The 20706-nt window shown below is 36.9% G+C and overlaps 1 protein-coding gene across 2 annotated transcripts in view; it reads right to left on the minus strand.

Annotated features, from left to right (window-relative positions):
- Positions 1-2251: 2251 nt before the first annotated feature.
- The window catches only part of agtpbp1 (ATP/GTP binding carboxypeptidase 1), a 28229-nt gene continuing 9774 nt past the window's right edge, over positions 2252-20706 (minus strand). For both annotated transcript variants that reach the window (XM_044111072.1, XM_044111074.1), the window contains exons 5-26: positions 20481-20544; positions 20076-20222; positions 18801-18932; positions 18586-18679; positions 18403-18440; positions 17928-18136; positions 17657-17834; positions 16477-16565; positions 16046-16162; positions 14192-14949; positions 13956-14039; positions 13703-13789; positions 13063-13211; positions 12858-12945; positions 12191-12335; positions 11639-11789; positions 10311-10491; positions 9973-10102; positions 9371-9502; positions 8791-8967; positions 7809-7960; positions 2252-4000 (exon numbers count right to left, since the gene is read on the minus strand). In XM_044111072.1, coding sequence (XP_043967007.1) covers positions 3829-4000; positions 7809-7960; positions 8791-8967; positions 9371-9502; positions 9973-10102; positions 10311-10491; positions 11639-11789; positions 12191-12335; positions 12858-12945; positions 13063-13211; positions 13703-13789; positions 13956-14039; positions 14192-14949; positions 16046-16162; positions 16477-16565; positions 17657-17834; positions 17928-18136; positions 18403-18440; positions 18586-18679; positions 18801-18932; positions 20076-20222; positions 20481-20544 — 3474 coding nt within the window. In that variant the 3' untranslated portion in view covers positions 2252-3828. The remainder of the gene's footprint in view (positions 4001-7808; positions 7961-8790; positions 8968-9370; positions 9503-9972; positions 10103-10310; positions 10492-11638; positions 11790-12190; positions 12336-12857; positions 12946-13062; positions 13212-13702; positions 13790-13955; positions 14040-14191; positions 14950-16045; positions 16163-16476; positions 16566-17656; positions 17835-17927; positions 18137-18402; positions 18441-18585; positions 18680-18800; positions 18933-20075; positions 20223-20480; positions 20545-20706) is intronic.

The raw sequence follows: 20706 nt of genomic DNA on the forward strand, positions 1-20706 counted from the left end.
AGTGAGAATGATCTTTTCATGTTGCTAGTGGTTACATTTCCTGTCTCCTATAACTGAGGCAACCACTAATGACAGCCCAGCACTGAATAACAAAAACAATACAATAGACAACAAATATGTCTCTAACTGGGACTGTTGAGGTTTCGACTTACTTTAAGTCCTTTATGTTTTTTTGTCTTCAAATTACTTCTAACAACAAAACTGGGCTTCCACAGAACTGACCACAAGAAATGATTAAGATGACATTCAAATCTGGATTCCCATGGTAAAATAGCAGCTAGTGTCAGTCAATAACTGATCGCATAATGTTTACACAAGAAACCATACGTTCTTTCTGTCTGGCTGTAATAATATTGTTTTTATAGTATTATTGACTGTAATAATACTATATTTCAAGCTATAACAGCTGGTTAAACAAAAAAGTTTAGCTCAATTTTGACCTTTGAAATGTATCCTTAGCAAAAACATCCCCACCCTATTTCTATTCAGTTTGCAGGGTTTGTTTAGATATTACATTCACATAATCTTGTTCATATGTGTTCTCTAATTTACCTGAACTAAAATCAGATGTTAATTCAAAATTGTTTTATTTTTATTTTGTTGCAATTATTTATGTTTTTTGTCTTGTTTTTTTTTTGACATTCTATAAACAGGAGGTAAACATCAAAAAGTTCATATGCTTTATTAAGCATTCATTCTTTCTCTAGAACTGCTGTTTTGATAAGCAAATGCATTTAATTTTGTTAATCTAAAAACAATCAGTATACTGTTGAACCTACTTAACTTGCAAAAACAGTCCTATGTCAAATAACAATTACATTGTAATTGGACAATATTGCTCTTAGAGTCTTTTGATACCATATTTATTCATGGTTGTGTTCTTATAACTCCATCAGTTGCAGCTATAAATTGTACAAGAATGCACAGAAATGTCAGTAGAGTCCTTCATAGCTCTCTTCTCTTCTTCACCCAGTTAAATAACTTTAATAAGCTGTCAAAGTTAAAATTGATAATTGAGAAAACAGAGCGTGAAGCCAAATTTTATCAATTTTTTAATGGTGGTTTTAATGTAAACCATGATTTAGCTGTGATCAGCTAAATCATGGTTTACACCATAATTCACTACATCAGCACTACATGCTGATGCAGTGAATCTTAGTCTACAGAACAGAGTATTGGTAAGAGTGAATAATGCCGCCAAAGAATGATTGTGTTTTTTAACTCACATTTACATTTCAGTTCAGTGTACTTTTATTCTGGACAACGGCAGAAACTTCCCTGATCCACAAGTCAGGAGTACTGCTAAGATTCTAGATAATTAATCATCAAAGCATGACGAGGGCCTGGAATGGAGAGATTTTATTTTCAGGTTCCTATAATATTATAAAATACCTGACCAACGTTTTTAGAAGATTTTGTGGTGCCAGTGGACTTTTATTCCAGAGAATGTTTTGACGAAGAGGAGGGAAGGCATGCAGCAAGGGGCCCAGATAAGAAATCAAACCCTGAATGGCCCCTCAGCCTCTGCATATGGAGCTCTGCTCTACAATTACACCTTCAATTGAAAACAGCTTTTTGATGCTTTTTTCCTTCAGACATTTTTCCTAGTTGCACACTTGTCTTTAGAGATAATCATTGCCAATACAAGCAAACTGTTTCGAGCATATCTACCCCTGCAGCAGCTCGCTGATAAAAAAACAAAAACAAAACATTTTACTGCAGTTCATGCAGCGGCCTTTTTCAATTAACTAAAAGTTTGACATTTGTCCAACTCTGCAAAAATATGTTAGTGCTAAAGATTTTGGACATGAATAAACTCGTGATTTTAATAAAAAACTTGATTAAAAACACAACATGCATAACTAACTCGATTGATCACCAATAATCTGACTACCTGAGCTAGTCTGGTCAAAATAAATGATCTAATTTCAGGGTTTATTGTAAGAGGTCCATAATTTTACAATTTAATGTGTATATATATAGCAATAAAATATAAAATCATTATAATACCTGTTAAAATGATCCGAATTAAATAGTCGGTAAGTAGAACAGTTGCTCCATTATTTGAGTCTCATTTTCCTCTCACTATAATTCAGTCTGTTCATCTAGGGCTGGTTCCCAAAGGATAAAAAGAAACCTTCCCAAGGACAAATCTTTGTGCTCATCTAGTTGATGATTCAAGAAACAATACGTTACAATTGTATTACAATGTAGGTAACAATAAGTTCAAAATAAAGAAAAATACAACAGCTTTTCATGTTCACAATTTATTTCCCGATACTTGCTTTTTACCATCAATTTTATGCCACACAACTTAAATAGACCATTTCTGCTCGCTTACAATCAAATAAAATACAGCCCACAAGGTGTAAACGTCAACTGTTCCAAACATAAATAAAATAGCACACAGTTTTACAATAAAATAAATTCACATACACACACACACACACACACATTGTTCAGGGTTTTTAAGATGCTCATGAGTGAAATGTGAAAGGACGTCAAATCCAAGGATAGAAGAAGATTAAAGAGGTTAAGGATGGAAGAAAAGAGAGGAAATAAGTTGGGCAAAAGAAAAACGACAGATTTGATAGAAGCACACTTAAAGAGCTGAGCAGAATAACGGGACAACTTAAAATCATGGGCACACAGATTTTTCATTCATACACTAAAAATGAGTCATACAAACATGCAGGATGCATATGAAAGATTTCATAAATTAAAAGTATTTCCAATAAAATATTTCAATAAGCCATGCAAATCCAAAAGAGACACATCTGCAAAAACAAAAATTCAAAATATTTCACACGTTAAGAAGCAGCACCATCTGTTCTTACTGAAAAGACTTTCTGCAAATCAGCAAAACGTATACTCCCAAAAAAAAAAAAAAAAAAAAGATAAAGTGGTGGCATAGTTCCAGTCTTATCTTTTCTTATTGTCACATTAATGTGAGCATCAGCTTTTACTGGGCTCAGAGTACTTTAGAGGTGATTATATGTAATACATAAAATGAGTTTTTACTCTCAGGTTTGTTCTTTATTTCAAGTGTTTAGTGGTTGTAGAAACAGTGCAAATAAATGTTTTTGGTTTCTGACAATCATGCTTATTGTTCATACTGCTTTAGAATACTGTGGATTGAGAAAACAATAAACACTGACAGTCTACATTCAGTCTAAATGTTTAACTGCTGTGCGTGTTTGAGCTCGTGAAGGTTTGTGTGTTGGTATCATAATTCATCAGGAATAAGATTCATTTCCATAAAGATGTGAATGTTTTACATTCATGTGACAATAGATTCGGTTTGGGATAAATGTGAAGGGTGAAAAATGAAGAAAGGTGATTTTACACAAACACAAGCACAGCTCACCAATCTTTCACTAAGAAGGCAGGGTGGTTCTCTCACTGGAAAGGAGATTTTTAATTTTTTTTTTTTTATTATACTGTTGCAGGTGAGAGGAGTTTCATATACTATCACTCCGATTATGTACATGTGAATCTCAGAGGCTGTATGGTGTCTGAGGCTTCGGAGGGTTGTAATTTGGTGCTGAAACGGTGAAAACATTCAGTGAAATCCATCCTTATTCTTGCAGCTGCTAATGCTAATATATCTGAAGAGAAAGGCAGGTGGTGTATGCACCTTGAGGAGCAACAAGCTGCTAACAGAGGCCCGACCAAGACTAATCCCTCACAGAATACAGGTGTGATTATTTATCTGCAAGACATAGTAGGACGTGATGCATATTCCTGTTTGAAGAGTGAAATCTTAAATTTGTTCAACTAATAACCCAAGCACTAATTGCCAAACACCACATATGAGGGAGATTAACACTAGTTCCTGTGAAGAGTTTCAGAGTCTGACAGCTGATCGAAATTCTCTTGGACGTCACCGCAGAGATAGCTTTCAGGCTCTGCGTCCTCGTCGTTGCTTTCCGCGCTGTAGTCGATAGCCTCCAGAAAGGATGGTTCATCCTCCTCCAACACATAGGTAGTGGTGCAGCTGCTGCAGAAACAAAACAACAAAAAGTCATGAATTGAAATGATATAACAAAAAAGCTTTTGTTACAATCAGGACAAAAGGTGTCCTTTCTTCTTTTAATTTCTTAAAGAAATTCTTTAACAATGAATAATGACATAATTATGCATAGACCAATATGCAATTCTCACAAGATAATTAAGCCAAACATTTATTACATTTCAAATAAAAAAAAAAAAAGCATAAAATGACCCAAGTCTACAGCAGTCTACCTTTCCATTTACAGTTTTAAACTATTACCTTACAAGGTTAGTGGAGATTTTTTGAGGGAAGTTTCTAGGAAACTGCAATTAGTAAGCGTTCCCTTACCTAAAGCAGACAGGTGTTATATTGCAGTGAGGTTGTAAAAACTGTTCCAGTAATAAAAAAACAAAAACAAAAAGAAATATCAATTACCGATTTTTAAAACCTAAATTCGAAAAAGTACAAACATGAAAAAAAAAAAAAAAAAGCATACATATTAACTGAGTTTTAAATGCTAACTAAATTCATGTTGCTAACAAACAGTGCTTGTAAGCTCCCGCCAGTGAGGCTGTTTTTTTTCCTATGGGTCCTAATGGTTAAATGGTTGCTGGTTCTTTGAGGTTTTAGTGGCTTTAGTGGGTTTTTAATGGTGTTAATGGTCTGAAATGCGATCCTAGAGAGACAGTCGATCATATGGGTGGGAGGAGAGGGGTGTATAGACGATGAGCTCCCACTGAGCTCCCCTTGGTGAGTGCATGAGATAGACAGAGATACAGAGAAACTGTGTGTCAGTAAATGTACAGTAAGTGTGTAATGACAGACAGAATATTATCGAATCGGATTGCAGAAGTTGTGCACCAACCATTAAAAGCCATTACAAAAACTCCAGACGCCGCTGACATTTTCAGAATTTGTCACATGTTACTTTAAAACATCCAGATTCAGATTAAAATCTCTGTATGTACCCTTGAAAAGAGACCTTGACATATTTAAACATCCATTATCCTTAAAGGCAAACAGAAATAAAATATGTCCCTCATGTTTAGGGACATTAGGGTGGACCTCCCAAAAGTAAAACCATTGTTTGCATGTCCTGATAAAATGGTAAGTGCTACCATACAGAGACCTTCACACAAAACCATAAATCAAGGATGAGAGCAACCATTTCCCAAAGGGTACTCACACAAACAAACACTTTTGGAGTCCCTTAATGATCGGCCACATGAATGATGAATGAATGCATCAATATGAGAGTAGAGTAAGCTACTAAGAAGGAGAGCAGGGAATGACAAGAGAAGGAGGTACAAAAATGGCAGTTTGGGGAATAAACGCATTCTTTCAAACTAACAAGAGTTGACAAATCCCTAGAGAAGAGAACATTGGTAGTCTAGATATAAAGATAACCTCAACCATGCTGAATGAAGAATAATTCATCTGGTCTATGAGGCTCTTTTCTTTCTCCACAAACATCTACCTCCATCCATCTATGTATCCATCTCTCTCTCTTTGGAGTAATGCTGATTAATTGTCCAATGAGCATTTAAAAATACATTGCAGCCATTTTGGAATTGTCAGAGGACCACATAGCAAAACTGTGAAGGAAGAAGTTTGTTTTCTCATGTTTCTCTAATGTGGTTCAAACATCTTTTTCAGCTTTGAAATGTCGGCACAGTCTGACAAGAAATCCTCAACAACACTAATGACTTTCAATAAGTGTTACTGTTGTAAAATTAATTGAATTGGTAAAAAATCTGACCTTCATTATCAGTTCTGTCTGAAGAATTTGACGAGGCCTACAGAAAATCTCTCAATAGTTATCCAGGAAACGACACACTGATCGAGTTTCTTTCATAAACTGTGCAAATGTTCAGAGATGAACTGCAGGTGTTTTGAAGATTTATCCTCTGTTCATTTACAACATTTTGTTGTTAAGAACAACTTTTTACACTTTTATTCTTAAATGCATTCTTAGACTGTGGCATTCATTTGCACCTGCATTAAACTTTTGTATAGTACTACATGTATTACTTACACATAGCAATACATTCTTTACTAGGAACCAGAGCATTGCTGACAGATTTCTATGGCAACGCATCAAAACAACAAGAGCTCTTTCTATCTTCTACAAACAAAAACAAGTCTTTGTATCTATAGTTTGAAACAAGGAGATCATTGAACATTTTTATCTCCTTTTAGTCTCCACACAACACTGAAGGTTAAGGAGAAAAGGAAAGTTATTCCTAAAAACAAAGTCTTCACTATAATTTGAACTTCTGCAAGTATCTTTGTTGAATCTCTTTCACAGAGAAAACCTTGCTTAAGAAGTGAACCTTATAAAGATGCAAGGTATGCTTGGATTGCTTAGGCTAGGCTTTATCATACAGCTATTTTATGAAGACTGCACAATTCCTTTTGAACAGACTCCTACTTAAGTCCATAATAACATGCAAATTTATTCCGGTCGTGCAGAGGGGCAAGGCTAGTTTACATGTTCAATGTGCATTTAATCCACACTGTGCCACTGACTGCTCAATGTGGCCGTGAAAACCTCCGCTGGGAGACAGAATTGATAGAATTTCAATGATGGTCGCGCCAGACCTGCATAAATGCATGTCTTTATTTGTATCTTGAGTAGTGCATCAATGTAGATTGTACTGACAAATCATAACGGCTTTTAGACTATGCTTAAAAAGCAGCCCCACTCAACCACAAAAGCAGCACTTGTCCAGACTCGATGTTGTGAAAGTGATTCTTTGATTGGAAGCCAGCATGTAGGATTAGAATCAGTCTAAGAATATCCAGGATTTTACATTTTCAACAAAGACCATCCCATAATAACACAGATTGCTTACATCTGGCCTCAACAAGCATCTTTAAAGGAACGGGTCACATGTGGAGAGTCTGATGTACTTCAGTTCGCACCTGATGTAACAATGTGTCTCGAGTGTCCACTTGTGATCAGATCTTCCCTCTTCACCACATATGAAAACATTTACTGAGGCTCCACGACACACAGCCACAGCTGCGGCCAAACACTAGGTAAGTAGAGCAGAGCTTTTAATGACCATTTACTGAAAAATAAAATACATTCAAGACCCCAGATCAAACTTTACATTGAGACAATTTTATAATTCAGATTTGAACAAACATTTCAAATCTGTTACAGATGTAAAATGAGATTATGCATAATTTGTGATATTCTGAATGAACTCACTGCTTTTGAATAAGGATGGGTTGGTAATCCTACAGACTCAACAGGAATTAAGACATAAAATTCAGACCAACAAAGGTAGTCTGGCTCCTAGGGCCTCCTTTAGCCCTTGATTATCTTAATTATTAGCTAGTTATCATGGGAACTGAACATGAACCAAGATGCCTGTAGTTTTGCAGCCTCATTAAAAAACACAAACAAAAAAAACAACAACTGTGCTCTGTGTATTCTGAGTCCTCTCAATCAGAACTGGCTTTAACTTCATTAGTAATTTGAGCCCACAGAGGCTCACCTGTTGGATCGGAGCCCATGAGCCTGACTCTGTTCCCCATGTTCATGTGTGTGCCTTGTACACTTTGGCCCATTTTTAATAGATACAGAGGACTGTAGACCAGAAAAGGACCACAATAGCTGCGATTCTGGAGATCTGACCCAGTTATCTAATCATCACAATTGTATCTTTGTCAAACTGTCAAATTTGCCCATTTTTCCTCCTTCTAACACATCAACTTTGAGGACAAAATGTTCCCTTCCAGTCTCATACTAATCAGTGCCAAAATAGAAGAGATATTTAGCCTGATTGTAGCATACAAGACAGACCTGACGTTTTTGGTTTGTGTTCCAATGATATCGCTCTCCAAATCCAGCAAATTCTGGTGATTGCGGAGATTTGTCAACCTCTTCAGCCTCAGCATGGCCACACAGAACTGGGCCCCCATCTCTTCAAGCTCTCTGGTGCTGATCTGGAGTCCCTGGAAGGAACATGCACACCAAAGGTGCAACGGTATCAGAACAAAGCAAGACACAAATATGCACAAATGCTGATATTAGCCTAAATATAACTATTTAAATTTTTTTGGTATAGGTAAGCACATCTAAAAAGCTTATTTTTTATTGATGCAACATATTTTGTGGCGAAAACCTGTATGTGAAACCACAGAAGGACACATGCATGCAGAGAAAATCTTCCCAGTGAGGGAGCAACCTCACACAAAGCTAACCTCTATTTTACCCGAAAAAACCTTCCAAGTTTCTTTTCTCCAGAGGAAAACTGGAAACATCTAAACTTGGCCTGGACACTAGAGTATAAAGCCACAACTCAATAGACAATTGTTCCTGCACATCCTGCCAAACATTTTCACAGGGTATAAGAGAAACCTCCTAGACTGTAGCTATATTAGATGTTGACATTGGCAAAATTCAGATGGAAAAAAAAATCAGCTGGGATGGGAAAAACGTGTAGGCAAAAAATAAGATGGTAATGATTCCAAAAAGGAAGCAGAAAAGATGGGAATTCCTCAGAAGAAAATAGAACCAAAGCTCCCCCTGGTGGACATTTAGGATGTTCAAGTGATGCACTCAGCAGCCCAGATAAGTTTAGCCAAGATATTAACATTTAAAACATTATTTTTTCTTAGTAAAGAATTAATTGTATTTAAAAATGTACACTTGCAGCAAGCAATTTATTGACTTATTTACAGCAGAAACTGGACAAAGAAAGTCATCAATTATAAGGTTTTATCATCAAAGTCAAGTCTATTATTGGCCCTTTCTACTGTACATAAAAATATCAAATTCATACCTTATATTTGCCCTGGTCACAGCCACAGAGTGTGCTTTCCATGGTGTAACTGCGTTTTACTCCAATCTCTCTCCAAACAACAACTCGCGCGGTTGACTCTTTGGAGCGCTCCACAACAAAACTGGAGCTAGCCATACTGAAGGCAGGAGCGATCTGGGACAGGATCTTGGGAAGAGTCTGTAAAATAAACCAATCATTGTTCTCCGTTTTAAGCAAAAGTAACTGTGCAAAGATTTTAGTGCCTCCTTTAGCCCTTGATTATCTTAACTATTAGCTAGTTATCATGGGAACTGAACATGAACCGAGATGCTGATGCCCATAGATGCAGGTAAAAGGCCAAAGCTTGATCATATAAAGGAGACAAGTGAAATATTGGAACTGCTTAAGATGGCCCATAAAATTTCTCTGAACTGAGGGACAATTGAATACTATAACACAACATAATTGTGTTATAAATATGAGCTACATGACAGCAGGTTTAATGGAGTAACAGAGGACAGTAAGAGGTGGGACTCAACACTTATAACCTTTTGTAGAGTTACAAGCATGTATCTTGTCCTGTGTGGAAGTGTTTGCTTACCCTGTATCCAAGGTCCTCTTGTAAGTCGCTCGAGGTTGCACTGATATTGGACTGCCAGACAGTCTCCTTCACGCTGCAGCCGTACATGAATACATTTTTCTTTCTGGAATGACCATGGTAATCACAGAAGACCTGTGGATTTATGGACACAGAGAGGATGAACAGAGGTTCATGATGCATGATGTAACTTCTTCCATAAAATAGTAGAAGTAATAACACTCATGCAAATAAAAGATGAACAGGGATTCTACTATAAAAATAAATTTTAATTACTGAAAATAAAATAATAATTAGCCTCCTTTTAAACAATCATACTTTGTAAACAAGTCTACACAAAAAAAAATAAAAAGAAAAATTATCTCAAAGTTTCAGACAAGTATAGCACAAAGGCCAGCAGAGTGAGTTGTTTGGGATGAATTCATAGATGACTAGTCACTAAGTTTTCTACACACTGTACATTTACGCTACACTGATCAGTTACCCTGTACTGTGTCACTGAACTCAAGAACTGGCAGCATAATTAGGCAGTTAAAGGAAAAAGTACGATGCAAAGTGCAAAATGCCCCCAAAGTAATTTAAGTGTAGTTAATTAGAAGTCATACCAGAGGTGCTCTTTGTATGTATGCAAGATACTGCAGCAGGCCCTTTGTATGGTAGATGGTGGGGTGGAGCTCAGGATCGGGGTTCTGCCACTGGCGGTTCAAGTCCTCTCCACTCAGTGAACAACGATGACTGCAGCAGAAACGAGATTCGCAAAGGAAAAGAAGGATACTGAGTGAAGCTGTGGCTACAGAAGAAAGGCACAGCTACAGACTCCTTCCAGTCAAAGTTTAATATGTGCCCTAAACTAGCTATGACCACCGTGCAGGTGCAGCTACATCAGATGAGTGAATACTTAAAAGTTTAAACTGTTACTTTTACTCCATCTCTGTGAACTCACTTTCCGTTAACAACTCCGTCAGGGTTGAGCATGGGGACTATCTTAAAAATGTAGGCCTCTCTCAGGCTCACTGCCAGTGGACTGGTCCCCATGAGGAACTCTAGCGTCCCCTTCATCACCCAACTAGCATTGGTCTCCCCAGGATGGACTCTGGCAGACAGGAAGATAAATGGCCGATTCCCTGGAGTGGGAGAAAAAAATAAAGGTAAAGAATAAACAATTAATCTGAAAAATTGAATGCGCTAATATTACAAAATGCAAATTAATCCAACTATCTATTTTGACCTAAAAGCCTCGTTCCTGCAAAGGGTTACCTAATTCCCACTTCACAGTAACCCATGATGGCCTTGGCACGACGAATACCAGCAAAAGGTGAAAGTTCGCTAGAGTGTGATTAATCTGATTATATTTTTTAATCGATTGATGGCACTAGATTAAACAAATGTAGAGGACAATGGAATAAAGACCATACCAATAAACCTCTGATGTTACAGTCACTTCAAACGAGGGAAAAAAAAATCTCTAGTTTTTACCATCTTGTAATAATTTACGTAGAATATTCTATGATCAAGAGTTCTATAGCTAAATAAACAAGCATGTGGTATTTAACCAGTGGATGTTTGCAGTCATCACCTTTATAAACATGTTTGTTTACCTGCTAAGATTGGCCAACATACTCATGGTGCCATAAATAAGATGTCATGTGGCATTTTTCCTATGACAGTTTATTGCTCCGAGGTCTACAACAGATCTAGATAAATAACAGCTAACAAGGAAAAGTAAGATTTGCTAAATACAAAAACGAAAGCTGTACATAATGAACACGTGTATAAGGCAATGGCACGAGGAGGAATAAAATGCAAATTAATTTTTTATCACAATTAAATACAAATGTTAAATTAATAAACTGAATTAGTATTATATATAGTCTTGTTTTAAGGAGACCATATTCAATCAAATTTTTACGCTCTAGAAGCCAAAAGACGATCTGTGCAGCACTGAAATTAGATGAAGTAAAACTGGACTTATGACAGCAACAGACGGGATTAAATGTTACATATTACATTATAGATTGTTCAATAGGACATCGGTTTTGTTTCACTGATTATTTCTGGCAGCAATCACCATGGTTGTTACGTCTTGTAAAAAAAGATACCAAGGTTTTTTGAATTTGGTGTATAAACAGCAAAGGACTCAGCACTCATCAATGTCAATCGTTGAACTTAGATTTCAGTTTACTGTTTAAAGTATAGTATAACTAAACCTTGCTTATTGTTCAGTAAATAACGAGACATGGGTAATACATGGGTATCTGTCAGTTCACTTACTGAACTGACAGATAAGATCACTGGATTTTGACTCTGGCATGGCAGTGATGGTGAGAAGTGGACAGGTGTTTCCACTAAGGGTTTCACACAGAACATCCTGCCTCAAGTAGATCTGAGGAGTCCTCATATCCTCCAGTTTGGACAGGTGCATCTGTAAGAGGTAAAAAAATTAAGTCCTTAGTTCTCTCTTTCTAAAAAATGTATGAATTTACTCTAACTCTGATTTAATCTGGCTTTCTGAAATGTGTTCTTGCACCATTGTATCAAATTTGACTGACTCAGCTATGAAACTCTACTAAGTTGCTCAACATAAATGAATATAGTTTAGAACATTGAATGTTGTACAAACTTATAATGGAAAGGACAAAATAGTTTGATACTTCATCCAGAATTTATTCTGTTGAAGTATCAAATGTTTAACAACATGAGGATAAAGTGAAACTAGCTGTTAGAACGTATCAAAAAATAATTATATTCATATTTCTCATGCAAAGTGTGTGTTGACAAGCAAAACATTTAGTTGTGAGACTACAAGTGGGACTGAAGTAGTACCTTGAGTGCAGAGTATGTGTAAGGGTAATGATAGGCAAAGTAGCAGACATCATCCTTATGGATGAAGTTTACGCTGAAGGTCAGCGTATAATACGATTTTCCTTTTTGTCCCCCAGTTGCAACAGAACTTCTTGCAAAGTGATTCCTGTGAATATATACATTTTAGTTGAACAGTACAAAGGAAATCAATCTCAGAAAAACTCAAAGCAGGTAATTTATTCTGAAAAGTTAAGTTGCATAATTCTGCAATAAAACAAATCATTGACTAAATCCACTAAAAGCATCACTTTCAGATTTGGAAGATTAAAGAAGATGTTAAAGTAGTCAGTATAGAACAGAGTACTTTAACATCTAGACAGTAAAAAATCTCCAACATCATACATGTCTGTTCTTTCTAAAACACTAGTGAAGATGGAGTGAAGCAGTGATACACTTTCTAAAAGAGGCCTTTTAAAAAATGGCTGAGCACTAAGTCTGTTATTATGAGCTCATAATTTTTATTAATGCAGCAAGTATAAAATATAATACAGTCAAGTGTGTGCTCCACAGCTCAATGAAGTGTGCTACATTAAAGTATAAAACTGCTGTGGTGATATGGAACTCTAGTTCTAATTGCAAAGTTTCTTTAATGGCTTCTTTAAAAACAAATTATCTGCATTTCACCTACTTATAATAACAAATGTCTGCTCCTGTCCTGGCCCAGTGAGGCTTGCCGGCGATGGCCTCCTGGACAGAGTACATCAACGGTTGCATGCCTGCACACAGAAACATGTTTAAACAGAGTTATGCAGAACGTTACACTACACCACACTGCATCTCCTTTGCCAGAGTCTGTTTGTTTGTTTTCCTTCAGATGATGCTTCATGTCTCACCATAGTTAAACTGGCTGTTTGACTTCTCACAGTTGATGATGTTGAAGCGGTACGCAGCCCCGACTCGCATGCCACTCACTTCAAAGTAAAACCACTGATGGTAGTGATTACTGTTGATATCCGCATTCAGAACAAGATCGTACTCGTATCTGGAGAAAATTTTAAAAAAGCAGAGACAATAAATATAAACCTAAATATCAACTACCAGAAAAAATATCACATAATTCATTATATCACATGTATTTATACAAAACATGTAAAAGAAAATGGACACGTGGACATACAGTCAAGCCCAAAATTATTCATCCTACTTCAAGGTTTAGACTCAAATTTATTTTCCATCTAACCAAGAAGCTTCTGATACCTTCCTCAATCCAAAAAAAACTTTACTGTTTTAATTAAAACCACACTTAAAACAACTTATTGTTGATAATACTCCCTGTCCCATTTGAAGAGCACAGAAATATTTAGTTCTCTCCACAAGTTAAAATCACTTCCAGTTGAAAAAACATGCTGCTAACCCTGAAAGATTACTATACACATATACCTGGTATGGATGTGAATACTTTTGGGCATGCCTGTACCTTGTGTAAGACTGTAAGAGTACACTGCTAATATTTTTCATGAAAAGACAACTCACTTCCTAACTTGAATGGCTTTCCTGAGGTTTCCTGACTCAAACTGAGAGTTGAACTTCAGTGATTCGCTGTTTTCTTCAATCACAGGGCTGAAACAAAAATGGTGGACAATTTCTTAATGCATAGGTAATGATCACAAAATGAAAAATTGCTCTCTCTGACAACAATTCCATATAAACACTTAGGCACTGGACAGAAATCTATTGAACTCTTTCACCTAAGAAAAAAACCTTTAGCACCCATGAAATAACTCACCTGGGATGATCAATGTCATAAACTACTTTATCTAGGACATCGTTAGGATGAATCAGCCGCTCAATGTCCTGAAATATTTTGGACCTACAGACAAAGAAAGAACCACTTGCACTATTTACAAGATAACGATATTTCAAATTTAATACTCAAGCTCAAGAGATAAAAAAATATTTTGGTAATCATGGGTTGACTTTTCTAGTAAACATTTCTTTTAGCCACTATTGCAGTTGTCTCACCTTTGTACACCATAAATTCTCTCCAGAAGAGGCTCCTTTAACGTTGGAGCTATATGTCCAAAGTAATCTGGGTAAGCCACTTCAGCGTACTGTGGGACTGACTGTGTCTCCTTCGCCATCTCCACATAAAGGTCAGGGTCATGCAGTGGCAGGAGTCGAGCAGTGTCTGGCACCTCCAGAAGCGGAGCATCACCTCCTTCGTCTTCAGTACCTTCTGACCCACAATCTGAACCCACGTTGCTGCCTCCTCCACCAGTGCGACGTACTGGGAAACCCCCAAGGAGGAAAGGTGGCTGGATGTGTCTCACGTTGTTAACTGGAGAGCCTTCGAGTTTGACCTTTTCGGAACCAGCTTCTGCATTCTGATTCCCTTTGTCCTCAAGAGAGACACCCTCCAGTGGATGGGATAGTTCCTGCTCTATCATGTGACCTTGAGACAGAGACTTTGAGAAGAAGGTTGGAGCGGTGCGTCTATCTGGGGTTGGAATGTTGATACCCTCTTGTTGATCTTTGTTCTTGCTGAGGTGGATTGTGTCCAGGTCCAGAGGAGTTTGAGAACTAGTGAGGGAGGGAGACGACAGAGTCTGATGTTCTTTGACAGAGTTGCAAACGTTCTGAGAATCTGGTTTTTGCTTTGGAGACGGGGTTTGAGCTGTGGGCACTTCAGCTGGCCGACTGAACCGAGCAGACGATGATGAGTAGAGATATGTTGAAGAAGATGTTGGAGAGGCGCGCTTTGAAAAGTCAAAGCTATACCCCTGTAAAAGATGAAGATATGTACATTTTATTCAAAGAAGAGTCAATTTTGAGTGATCAAGTAGGAAATATGTTGAATTATCTTGGGCAGACAACCAATCTGCCAGTGACCCAATAGTACTGCATTACATTTTTAAGGTTAAGATACCATGCTCAGTCAGTACAGTAGGGGTCTCACAAAACCTCACCAGTGGTTCAAAGACAAAGGTACCGCTTGGCCTCTACGTAACTGAAATTATTGTTGTACTACTGAGAATAGTGTTAAATACTGTCAAGAGACCAGCTCATTGACGTGGTTTCAGTGAACAGAGGCTGAAGAGTTAGAGAGCTCTGTACATTAGTGGTGAAAGTAAAAGTTTGTAGAGGTTTCATTTTTAATGCAGAACTATGAGACAGTCTGTTCTGTGAATTTTACTGCATTCAGTTTCACTTAATCTTATGAAACACTTGACAGAATTATGTATATTTCTAAAAAATAGTACAGAAAAAAAGTATTTACCTTGTTATTTATGATTATAATATCAAAAAACGTACTGCTAAAATATTTTCCAGTATACTTTAGCCATTTCTCTTTTGTTGTAAGAACTTTAACAGCCTACAAAATAGTTATTTGTCGCATTTCTGTGTGAGCTGAGCTGTTATCTTTTTACATTTGAAACAGGAGTGATGTCACACACGATGTCAGAGCAAGCAGAGTTGAACAGTGGATTTTACCATTTTAAATAGGCATGGTTTCAAGCTTTACACCGTTTTTCGAATCTTATACTAGTAATTAGCACAATTAGTGCAAAATTACATTTGAAACATCTGTCTGTATATTCTCTAAAGCTATGGTTTCAGACTGTTGCACAGGTACAGTTAGTTGAATTTCCACCAACTTCCGTGCTGCACAAATAAAATGTTGGTGTCAACAATTTTTAGGCTTTCTATTATCTGAATGTAGAGTTTATAAGCCAGTTTGGGTGTGATTCTTTTAAAATTACAGTTAAAAACAGACAACTGTAAAATTTTAGCCATCTAGTCTAACATAATCTAAATTAAATTTATGTTGTGAGGAAAAAAAACAAAACATGGATCCTAGAAATAGACAATGCCCACCTGAAAGTCTTCAGAAAGCTCAGAGAAAAACTTCTGATAGACCTTCAGCTCCTCAAATGGGCGCCCAATGTTCCTATTGGGATGTAGCTTGTTGAGATCTGTCTCTATATCATCATTCTGATTGAGAGGAGACAGCAGTAAAATTATACCAGAAACACAATACAAATGGAAACAAACATAGTTCAAGAAGAAAGACGAATGTTTATTTATTCAATTTAACTGAAGTAACTGCTACCTGCTGGAAACTAAAGAAATTGCAAATACAGGGAGTGGCATGTAATTTAAGTTTGGACATCCAAAAGTTATTTTAGTTAAATTAGCATGAAAAACAAAAGGAAAAAATTAGACGCTAAACCATTAAAATAATAATAGAAATAATATATCAGGTCATCATATCAAACTTTTTATATGAATTTAAAACTGGGTATTACCAGGTTGCACTGATCCTTGTCTTCGTCGTTTTCAGTGTCTGTCTCTCCCTCGGCCTCCTCGTTATCATCGCTTTCATCCATATCATCCACTGTGCAAAAACGTATAGAGACACATTTATTTTTGTTCTTTGTCCAAGCAAGTGTTTAACCAGTTTAATGTAAAAATAGTTACTTTTTCCTCTTTTTTTTTTTAATAATACAAACTCAATCTTCAACACATTTTGTCAGTTTTATTATGGGATAGACCACAAGAAAGTAAAGCAAAAATGTGATGTAACCCATTATTTTCACAAATAAAAATCTGAGAAGTGTGGCATACATTTGTATTTAATATGACTGTTGTGTCATCCTCTTTCCATTTTCAGATGAATTTTGAGGTTTACATCATGTTATAGTGTTATTTCCTCATCCAAAACAATACCTGGAATGTTGCTTTGATTCTTTCATGCATGTCTGAGAAATCCTTTAATCTCCCCCTGCAACCAGTCAGAGTACCTAAACCCTTGCTCTCACCAAGCGCCGTCTTTTCCACTCAGGTCTTACTCAGAGCTGCAGTCTCCAGCCGAGCGTATCCCATTCAGCTCCTCGAGACTAGTGGCATCAGCAACAAGCAAACATCTGGAGGAGCTGAGAGTCTAATGGGCTTATAAGAACTACTACTCAGTGCCACGCTCTTATGTTTTCAAAGGCATACTGGACAAAACTTGTTAAAGAAAGGCCAGAGTGGTAAAGAGCTGGAGCTTGTCAAAGAGTCAGAGCTTCTAAACTATGTTAACTATAGTTAAAATTTTTACATGATTGTACCATAAAATGGTACCTTTAATGTTCTCTAAAAAGTGAAGGACAAATACAAATAAATGCCCCAATCAATTTTTTTTATTTCTAAAAAAAAAAAAAAAACATCAGGAAAAGCCTGCATCATTTTCCTGAAACATCACTGCTACACTTTTCTCTGAGTAATTTTATAAAATCACAGTAGTATGTACATACCCTGTTTTAAAAGCCTGCTACTATGATTGTTTTTGGGGGGGTTTTTTACTGAAAAGCAAAACTTTTTTTTTTTGCATAAAATACTAAGTTTGGTATTTTGCAAATTGTTTAAAGCCCTGAGAATATTGATAATCTGAGCTCCCTAAACTGCAAATCCACATAAGGTTGTGAATACATTGTGTAACCTCACCCCCAGAAAGCTGGCTGTACAGCTGGTCCACAGGCCCACCAGGAGGGACCTGAGACAGCTGAAAGTGGAAGGCTGAATTGATGGTGGGCAGAGGCAGGAGTTTCTTAGGAAAACACTTTCTCATGATGAGGCTTGAAGTGTTGATCAGAGGATCCAGTGTCCGCACGGGTAGACACTCCTGAAAAACAAATACAGAAAGAACAGCAGAGTCCCAAACTGTACATCTGCACTGTTTGCTTTTGTTTCTTCTCATTTAGATTTTCTTACTCACAGTGGAGGAGTGGTACAGGATTCTCATGCCGTCAGCCTCCAAAAATGCCCTACGGCCCACTTTGAGGTTGGTAATGTTTCTGAGGCATACAAGCAATCCTTTACGAATCAACATACAACAGTGTCGAGTGTCGTTCCGATGCCAGTCCTGATACAAAGCAAGCAAGACGGGCACATGGCCACTGTCCACTGCACGATGGGCATTAGTTTCTGCACACAGGAGTAAAAGGAGTAGCTGATAAAGTATTGCCACATATAACTTCCATACTGTGGGATGGACTAACTAAAGGTGTAATAAATTAAAATAAACCCGTCGAATGCAGACATAATATACAGGACAGGAGTAGGATCTAGAGCAAATTAGGTTATTCAAAGTAATGATGAGGAAAAAGAAAACGATAAGCTACACTAGATGAAGATGCTGCTGATAAATTACCATAGAATAAAGCTCAATTTGACAAAAAACAATTACTCACTGGATTTGAGCAGAGCTCCCAGTGCGTCCAGAGCCACCCTGTTAATTTTAAAGAAAAGCAAAAGGGTTACATGATGATTGAGGACTATCAGAAAAAGGCCAAGGACATGTAGCCTGTGGATACCACTGGTATCTTTTAAATATAAGTACATGCTTCTTCACTACAAAAAAAATAAACACTCACTTAAAGAGGCTTGTATTCTTCTTGCTGTAAGGCCCAACAATCTTGAACATGACTTCCACCATACCAGTCTTACCCAAAGAAATAGCATTCACCGCTTTATATGGTAAGAAAAAAAAGTGAGAAAATTGTGCTAAATGCTCAAAAGAGACAAAAACATTTCTCGTAAAATATTTTCTTTGCTCAACTCTCAGATACAGAGGATGCCTTTTACTTACAGTTGTTAGAGTAAATCCTGAGAACCTGCAGACAGGGCAGGAGCACTTTTGCGTTCTGTAGATTCTGTTTCATTACATCGACTGTGACGTTCAGAGCTCCACTTAGACGTGCCTTCACTCCAAACTTTCTGTCTGAACATACACAAGGTTCAATATCAATGCAAAGAAAGAAATAATGTGTTTATACTGTGCCTCACTGCAGACAAACGTCACCTATGTGATTTTGTTTAACAATTTTTAATCATCTTCATGATTAAACATGTTAACAGTGTAGGACAAGAAGAAAACTGATTTTGTTATACATCAAGAATCACGTTGAGTGCATAAAATTATGCACTTAACATGTAGAATTAAATTATAATCTGAACTATCCACAACATACCAATGTTTTTTTTTTAATCAGGCACTTGCATAGTTTTCTTTTTTACATCTTTGTAGCTACATCTTTGACAGTCAAGCTGACATAAAAAGTTTAAAAAATACCTAATCAACTTTTCTCCCTTCATAAAACATTTAAATGCCATTTGAAGAAAAGCACAAACAACAGCATAATAATTCAAAGGCAAAGGAGAGAAGCTATGGTATTTTAAATATTTTTTTTACAGCCCCAACAATACTGGAAATTGATGGATCTTTAGCAGGGCTCAGAAAAAGGACAATACTAAAGTAGCTTTCCAATTAAAGACATCCGCTCTTAAAATACTGAATCTGAAGCTTATATTCAGATGGTTATCACAAGGTTATCATTCAACATAATTTGGAGGAGACAAAAGAGAGTACCTTTTGTGAAGCAACAGTAAGTCATAAAGGATTCCAAAAGGGGAGGCTAAATTAGTTTCTATGAAAATTCTTCATTGTGACATAAATGTGGTCAATGAATGAGGCGTTAAACACAACGGAAGTAGATGAAAAGTGTGTGACTCACAGACTATGCATAAACCTTTGCATCTTCATTCAAAGAAGGCGTAATTTAATTTTGTGTAATAATGCAACACATTAAACAATACAATATGATTGAAGAACTTTGCCTTAGCTCTTTCTTCACCACGACAGACTGGCACAACACCCACTTCACTGTAGACACCACACCAATATGCCTATAGATCTTCATCTCCATTTTTCCAGAGAGGGAAAAACAAGATCCAGAGACACTTAAACTCTTCCACTTAGAGCAGGACCTCTTCCCCGATCCATTAAAGGTATTGTACCGTTTTACAACTCAAGATCATGTTTGAGATGGTAATAGATGGTGATAGACTGTGACAATAAAAATACCTTTTGGTCCAACCTTGGCCAGTAGTGAGTGAAGCTGCAACATAAGTTCCTCACTGGGAGGAAGTTCTTTACTGGCGGAAATCAGAATCTGGAATAAAACTCCAGTTCCTCCCTTGGAAACAAACACTCCCACTCTGCGGCCTCGGCCTAAGACAGAAAACCAGGAATAGAACTCTATTAACTGAGCTGAAACCTAATTCAGGATAAGATTAGAACCACGTGAGTTAACATCGATACAATTTATAACTACCACATCGTTAATTGTGGAATCACATTATACAGTGTATGCATCGAGAACATGTATCAAGTTTTAAAATCATTTATTACACTTATAAATAAATGCAGGTATTCAGACTTTAGGCAGCTTGATTTTAATGTGAAGAAAATAAATCAGAGTCTCCTTACCAACTGTCAGCAACTCACTGAGGATGTACATGATGTTCAAGGTGGTCTGAACATCCCTGCTGCTCTGTCAAAGTGACAAACACCACACATGTTAAAATGATACACAGTTTGCAAATTGGTGAAAGAAGCGTAATTCTCTCTAAACGTTTTTCAGAAGTTTTCTTTGGGGTTAGATGGAGAAGACTTTGGGATCAATGTGAAATCTGCTCCAGAATTGCAGTTTTTA

The sequence above is a fragment of the Gambusia affinis genome, linkage group LG03 (assembly GCF_019740435.1).
Source record: "Gambusia affinis linkage group LG03, SWU_Gaff_1.0, whole genome shotgun sequence".
Lineage (NCBI taxonomy): Eukaryota > Metazoa > Chordata > Actinopteri > Cyprinodontiformes > Poeciliidae > Gambusia > Gambusia affinis.